General features: G+C 32.2%; 2 protein-coding genes across 2 annotated transcripts; one reads left to right on the top strand and one right to left on the bottom strand.

Annotated features, from left to right (window-relative positions):
* Positions 1–766: 766 nt before the first annotated feature.
* On the bottom strand, positions 767–1,408 carry LOC146907581 (uncharacterized). Its single transcript, XM_085729128.1, has one exon. The coding sequence runs from the start codon at positions 1,406–1,408 to the stop codon at positions 767–769; it is 642 nt and encodes a 213-aa protein (XP_085585254.1).
* An 859-nt stretch (positions 1,409–2,267) lies between these two features.
* On the top strand, positions 2,268–7,201 carry LOC146907580 (protein LATERAL BRANCHING OXIDOREDUCTASE 1-like). The gene is made up of 4 exons (XM_085727899.1): positions 2,268–2,543; positions 5,556–5,803; positions 6,141–6,465; positions 6,746–7,201. Exons 1-4 carry the CDS (start codon positions 2,289–2,291, stop codon positions 7,007–7,009), a joined length of 1,092 nt encoding a protein of 363 aa, XP_085584025.1. The 5' UTR covers positions 2,268–2,288; the 3' UTR covers positions 7,010–7,201.
* Positions 7,202–7,624: the final 423 nt, after the last annotated feature.

Raw genomic sequence — 7,624 nt, 5'->3', positions numbered from 1 at the left:
GGACTAAAATGCTGATGGAAAATTTTTATAGGGACTAAAAATGCTGACGGAAAATTTTATAAGGACTAAAAAGTGTGATTTTATTTTGTAGGGACTAAAAATAAAATTCTGAATATTTATAGAGACCATTTACTTAATTAACCCTTAATTAAATAATTAATGTTTAATTAAATTTGAATTAACAATTTAATTAATATTTAGTTTAATTAATCAATCATTTATTTATACTTAAATTAAATGAAGAAAAAAGAAAGAAATTAGACGTAATAAACAAAAAAGCAACGAAGGAAGAAAAACTAAAAAACTAAATGTAAACAAAAACAAAAAGAAATTTTACACAAAAAGACAAAACCAACTAATTTTCCTCACTATTTACCTTCTTTCAAGCCAATCACGTGTCCCACCACTTCTCAATTACAAAAAGAGTGGTACTATGGTACTTAATTAGAAAATAGTGGTATTTTAGTACTTATTTTTCAAAACAGGTGTAACAGTGAAAAAAGCCCATGGAATGTGATATTATGAATACCATTATGTTCCATTCCATCCTATTTTAATGCATTCAAACAATTAATAGAACACTATGTCATTCCATTCCATCTTATTCCATCAATCCAAATATAGTCAAAAGGAAGCTCAAAACATCAACTAAATATTTAGATTGAAAATTTTCAAGAGGTACAAGCTAAATGGAATGGAAATAAGTGGAGTGAAATAAATTATAAAATTTTTAGTCTATTTTTACTTTTTTTGAGCAAAGGCAAGATCAATTCATTTCATTAATAATAAGCGGATACAAGTAATCAGGAACATCATGAAAAAGGTAGGGGCTAGGATGAGATAAGGAAGCTCTAGCTATGTTATGAGCTACCCTATTTGCTTGCCTCCTGACATAGAACACAGAATAATTACTGTGGGATGCTAATAAGGTCTTACATCTAGAGATGATATCTCCAAACTCATTAAGAGGAGTAGAGGTGGAAATAATAGCATCAACAACTAGCTTACAATCAGACTCAAATATGACAGACGCCATGCCTTGATTGTCAGCGAAGGTTAAGGCTTCAAGAAGGCTTAGAGCCTCGGCTTCTGAGGGGGAAGAAGAATATAAAGAATACTTAGATAGACCATAACGCAATGCCCCTGAAGAATCGCGAAAACAGATGCCAAGCCCTGTGATGGTATTGTTGTTGAAGAGGGCACAATCCACATTGCATTTTAACATGGAAGGAGGAGGTTTAACCCAGAGCACATCCTGAGGTATAATCTGGTTGGGCTGCCTTGCTCTTTGTAAACACTTCCATTCGTGAAGTGAATTATGCGCTCGTTGAACGATCAAAGATGAGGGAGTGTCAATGCCTTCCCATAATTTAGAGTTACGACTTTTCCACAAACTCCATAGAATCATAGATGTCAATGCCTTCCCATAATTTAGTCTATTTTTACTTTTGCTGAAAAAAAAATCTATACTGTCCATAAATTCTAACTTAATTGATAAAAATGTTGAAATTATTAGACCAAACATCATTATCACTTGTATGTGTGAGTTTTCAATAAATAATTAAGGTAATATATATGACGTAAATCCGACTTTGAATACACACTTTAGATAGAAAGAACTAACTTGGCAAATCCAAGGTTTTCTAGTATGTTCATCACAAAAGATTTTTAGATCCCAATTCCAATAGACCAAATGTTAAATAGCCGCCAAAAAGCATAAGCTCGAAAACACAATATGTGATTGAAATTCCAACCAGCACACGAATTGATTATTCCTAAACGACATGAAGGGTATAACGAACATACCCTATCTTGTTGTATTAACATATTTAAGTTTTTTAATGGATTAACGGATTTAAGTTAAGAGACCTGAATGACACATCTTAAACTTAAAGGAACGGAATATACCTTAAAATTACGTTCGCCGACCAAAAAATATACTTTTAAGCTTATTATTTTATTTGTACTGTATATGAATGGACTAATTCGTATAAATATGTTCGCAAATTGTAATAATTTGACTAGGCAGATGTATATTTATTTCTAAAGACTACGTATGCTAAAGTGATTTTTCTATTTGGATTGCTAGGCAGATGTATATTTATTTCTAGATAATCTCAAGATTCCCTCTTAACTAAAACCAAAATAAAACTACAAAAAAACAACTTTTAAAAAATACAACTAAAGTTATTTTTCTATTTGGATTGACTAGGTAGGGGCGTATGTAAAACCCTATAAAAGTTCTCAAATCTCAAAGCTAACAATCTACACCACCAAGCAAATTAAAGATGAGTGTCAACATAGATGAAGCACCCATTTTTGCTCCATCTTTACCAGTTCCAAATGTTCAAGAAATGGTGAAGACGAATCCTTTGCAAGTTCCAACAAAATATGTGAGGAATGAAGAAGAAATGGAGAAAGTAAACTACATGCCTCAACTTTCTTCTGAGATTCCTATCATTGATTTTGCACAGCTTTCAAATGGGAACGTGGAAGAGTTGCTGAAACTTGAGAGTGCATGCAAGGAGTGGGGTTTCTTTCAGGTAATTCATCAACTATAGAATTGTGAGTTACACAGAAATGTACAAACAAAAGCATATAATATTTGCCTCTTTAATATGTCTATTTTTATATATAATGTTACTAAAATATCTTTTTGTGCATGGAGGTGTCTAAGTCTATATTTCATCTTTTAAAACAAGTAAATAGTATATTTAGAAGAAAAAACAATGAATATAATTAGGGACAAATATAATACAAAGAAAGAATATATTATATCAGTGATGGATCCAGAAATTTTAATAACTGGGGTCAAAGTTATGTCATGAAAATTTATACTCCCTCCATCCCTTAATGTAACCACTCATTTGATTTTATTTTTGTCCCTAAATGTAACCCCCTTTTCAAATTACTAGATGCATTTATTACTTTTTTTCCTAAACATACCCCTAATTAATACTACTAACTTGTCTTCAAATATGAATAGTCAAATTTAATACACATACAAACAAAGAACAATTTGGTAATATTAATACACAAAACAGACACATTAATTACACTGACAACTTTTCTTAAGAAATATGAAAAATGCAAAGGGGGGTTACATTAAGGGACGGAGGGAGTATAAAACTGTATAAACGCGTAAGCGTGCAAAAATTATATAAGTTATGTTTATAATTGTTCTAAAATGTTAATTTTTTAAAAAAAAATTCCATTTATATCAGAGTATAAAAAATATAACCATAATTAATTGTTTTTTCAACCACCAACGTTAGTCATAGAGCTTTTTTCAACAAATATAAGAATAATTTAAAATATAATTGTAGTTTTATGGTCTTGCTAACGATATGCTCTAAGACAATTGGTTAAAGATTTTATCTTAAAAATAAGCGTTATTTTTATCGATATAATAATTACAACTTTTTATAAAAAAAATTACTTCTTTTGATTTCTTAATTAGTGCTCTTAGAACACTCATAACTCATTAGGATTCTTCTTAGTATTGTAATTTTTTTGTAGTGTTATGAATGGAATATATGAAGACAATATAATAATATATAAGTGGGGTCAAGCTGCATAAATATCTAATTTTGAGTTAAAAATACAATAAACAAGTAGGGTCAGACCCCATTGCCCCCACGTTGAATTCGTCCCTGAATTATACACAAAAAATTGATGATAATAATACTATAATAGTAATAAATACTAATAAAAAAATAGTAATAATAATAAAGATTTTAAGTCGCAGTTGCTATGTGATTTTTAATTTTAATATTGTAAGAATAACAGAAAAAACTAGGGATCCAGCTTTGTTGGAAATTAAGAAAGTTCAATATAGAAGGGAACATGGATAACAAAGGTGGTTAAAGTGGTGTAGAGTTTGAGTTTATTTGTTCAAATTTTTGGACAATAGGCTTCCACACTTAAGAACATCAACTAGTCAACTAATATGCCACACTCTAAACGGCTATATGAGCAATAATCCAACTAGTATCAGTCCTCGTGAGCTTAACTCAGTTCGTAGATACAATGCATAATATATGCAAGGTCTAAGGTTCAATCTCTCGCCACCATAGTTTTTAAAACCGGCTCAGACCGGCCGGTCGAACCGGTCCGACCAGGAACCGAAGGGGTGTCTGGTTCGAGCTGTCTTGCGGATCGGGCATGTTGTTGAACCGGTGCGAACCGGTATGGCTCGGCTAAAACCGGTAAAAACCGGCGACTCGGCGGTTTTTATAAACCAGACCGGGTTAATACTTGATTCATTCTTCAAACAAAAATCAGAAGAACATAGACAGATTCAGAACAAAGAAATAAGAAAGGAAGGTAGGATGTGAAGTGAAATTGCAGATTAATCAAGCAATCACATGAATTTTACAACGTTTTGTGTTTGTAATCTTGTATCTAGTTGGTTTCAATTTGCATTTTTGTCTCACGATTGCTAAGAAGATGGAGAACTGAGAAAAAAGAGTCAATGTTGTGAATGAATGATGTTTGGTATGCGGCTGTAAGAGTAGTGAAATTAGGGTTAGTTGCCTTACCCATTTCTTAAAAGATGGGCTTCGGGTTGTCTAAGCCCATTTATTCAAGCCCCATGTTCTTTTCTTTTTATTCTTTAATCTTTTTTCCTTCTTTTTTTTAACGTTTTTTCTTTGACTAAATTGAGTATTAGTTTTTTTTATTAAATTAATGAATCTTAAATAAAGTAAGCTTAGGAAATAATGTTAACTTATATTTTTAGACTTTTTTTATATATTTTTTTAGTGATCGAATCATCATATTTTATCCGGTTATATGTTTATACATGTGTTGTAAGGACCGAGTTATACTCCGAGTCATCCGATTTAAATCGATTCAGTCATGCAGTTCAACCAGTGACCCAATGGTTTGACCAATGAACCAGTGACTCAATGACCTTACCGAGTCGATGGCCGAGCCGAGTTTTAAAACTATGCTCGCCACCACAAAAAAATCCAACTAGTATCAAAAATAGGTCCATTAAAGAAAAGTAATGAATTGGGCGTGAGACTCAACAACCACCTAAAAATAAAAATATCTAGAAGGTACAAGTAGGCAAACGTCTCGGGTCCATTGAAGAGAAACTCAAAAAGAAAAAGATTAGAAAAAATTTACCCTACACCCCTACACTTTTGCTTTCACCCCTACAAATCAATAAAAATGGTATTACCCGTTTTTTAATTGAAATTTTTGCACCTTTATTTTTCACTCACATTTTCACCCCTACACTTTTACGTTCACCCCTACTATGTACTATCCAAGTCACAAACGAGCCAAAAAAAAAAAAAAAAAGAGAAAGAAAGAATCTCGTTTGGACCTGAAGGAGAGGTTGAAAATTAATAAGTTCCAAATCGGAGGGAACAATGATAACTAAAGTGTTTATAAACAGTGAAGAATTTGAGTCCATTAGTTTAAACTTCATACTTATGTGGTTTATAAGATTTCACAATGAAACTTCATACTTAAGAACACTAACTAGTCAGCTACTATATGTCACAATCAAGTGGTTTATAAGATTTCAATATATATCTTTGCAGATGGTGAATCATGGTGTGCAAAAAGACCTTATACAGAGAATGAGGGATGCATCAAATGAGTTTTTTGAACTTCCAATGGAAGAGAAGGAAAAGTATGCAATGCTCCCAAACGACATACAAGGATATGGGCAAAATTATGTTGTTTCTGAGGAGCAAACACTTGATTGGTCAGACGTACTAGTTTTGATCATTTATCCCAACCGGTATAGGAAGCTTCAATTTTGGCCAAAAACCTCTCGTGGATTCAAGTACGCACTTTTTACCTTTTGAATCTAGAATTAAATATGATTTTGGTCTCTATGGTACAAATATAAAGTTTCCTCTATACTCCATTCGATTGCATTTATAAGCAGATTTTTCTTTTTCAGATTCATTAAATAATTTATGTATCTGAATATAGTCAAGATACATTATTTATTTAATGAATGAATCTGAAAAAGTGACCGGGGGGGAGTTGTAAGACCTAAAAACTAACATAAACCACTATTGCTTATCAAAAATAAAAATAAATATATACATGTATTTATGTTTTTAAACAATATATGCACATTTTGTGATTTTGATGAAACTCATTTGCTAATGTAGAGAGATAATAGAGGCATATACAAGTGAAGTGAGACGAGTTGGTGAGGAACTTCTAAGTTTTATGTCTATTATCATGGGGTTGGAGAAGCATGCTCTTGCTGAACTGCATAAAGAATTAATTCAAGGTTTACGTGTGAACTATTACCCTCCTTGCAACAATCCTGAGCAAGTATTGGGTTTGAGTCCACACTCTGACACAACCACCCTTACCTTACTTATTCAAGATGATGACGTGCTTGGATTAGAAATCAGAAACAAAGGAAATTGGGTACCGGTTAAACCGATATCAGATGCTCTTGTTATCAATGTTGGAGATGTTATAGAGGTAATTTTTTTTGTCTTAACCCCTTAGGTTTTCGGCAAAAAAGGGTCAGGGTAATCTAGGGTTCGAATGAAAGGTAAGTAAACTCTAACAAAATTGTTAGAAACTACATCAAACTTGGATACTTCCAAACGGATTCATTCTTAAATGAAACTAGCTAGTTTGAATGTAGTTTTTAAATGAAAAGTCAAACTTACTTTGTCAACCTATGTAGCACCAACACAAAGTGACTTAATTAATTCTTTTAAAATGACTTAATTTATTCCTTTTTGAATGTGAGCAGATATTGAGTAATGGAAAATACAAAAGTGTAGAACACAGAGTAATGACAAATCAGAACAAAAGAAGGATTTCTTATGCATCATTTTTGTTCCCTCGAGATGACGTTGAAATTGAGCCCTTTGATCATATGATAGATGCTCAAAACCCTAAGATGTACCAGAAAGTGAAGTATGGAGATTATTTGAGGCATTCCTTAAAGAGAAAAATGGAGCGAAAAACACACACCGATGTGGCGAAGATAAAGGAACATGTAATCGAGAAATAACAAATCAAAGAAAATGATGAAAAAGATGAAGATTCCGTGATTGTCAGCTTGTTAATAATGCATATTTTCTGTTCTTTTAAGGAATTTTCTGTTTTATTTTACTGTATGTTTTGCTTCTGTTCCCCTAAAATCTCTGTGTGTACTCTCTGTATTTAAATCAGATGAATAAAGCATGACAACATTACCTTAAAACTTTTCTACAAGGTATTACAAGATCTAGGTTTTAAGGTTCTAACATAAAGTGGTCTAAATATAACCAGTTTCGCGAACCGATCTGTTTCACAACCTGTTGTTCACCGCACAAGACCTGCAAGCTGAAGACAGGCATCGACAATGTGATCCTAGTGATGGATTTGAAGTGGTCGATAACAACACCATCGATATGAACTGATTGTTACCAACAAACAATACCATCAGACCAGGTCACGATTGCGGAAATATTATGGCCATGAGGAATCTTATAATTCTCTCAAGGTTGAGGTTCAATGTCTAAGAACATCAAATTGCAGAGTAATTAAAACAAGAGAAAGAAAAAAAATTGGAAATTGTAGTCATGCATCAAGTTGCTATTGTAAATTTGTAACTAAAAAATATGGAACACTAATTATAGTACAC

This window comes from Medicago sativa, chromosome 7, assembly GCF_051527215.1.
Source record: "Medicago sativa cultivar Bolivia chromosome 7, Bolivia_mono, whole genome shotgun sequence".
Lineage (NCBI taxonomy): Eukaryota > Viridiplantae > Streptophyta > Magnoliopsida > Fabales > Fabaceae > Medicago > Medicago sativa.
Note: the sequence above shows the minus strand (reverse complement) of the source record. Positions and strands in the feature narration are given on the sequence as shown.

Coding starts and splice junctions, on each gene's coding strand:
- LOC146907581 (XM_085729128.1), bottom strand. CDS start 1,408: ATGATTCTATGGAGTTTGTGGAAAAGTCGTAACTCTAAATTATGGGAA.
- LOC146907580 (XM_085727899.1), top strand. CDS start 2,289: ATGAGTGTCAACATAGATGAAGCACCCATTTTTGCTCCATCTTTACCA. Junction 2,544..5,555: donor AGGAGTGGGGTTTCTTTCAG/GTAATTCATCAA, acceptor ATATCTTTGCAG/ATGGTGAATCATGGTGTGCA. Junction 5,804..6,140: donor AAAACCTCTCGTGGATTCAA/GTACGCACTTTT, acceptor TTGCTAATGTAG/AGAGATAATAGAGGCATATA.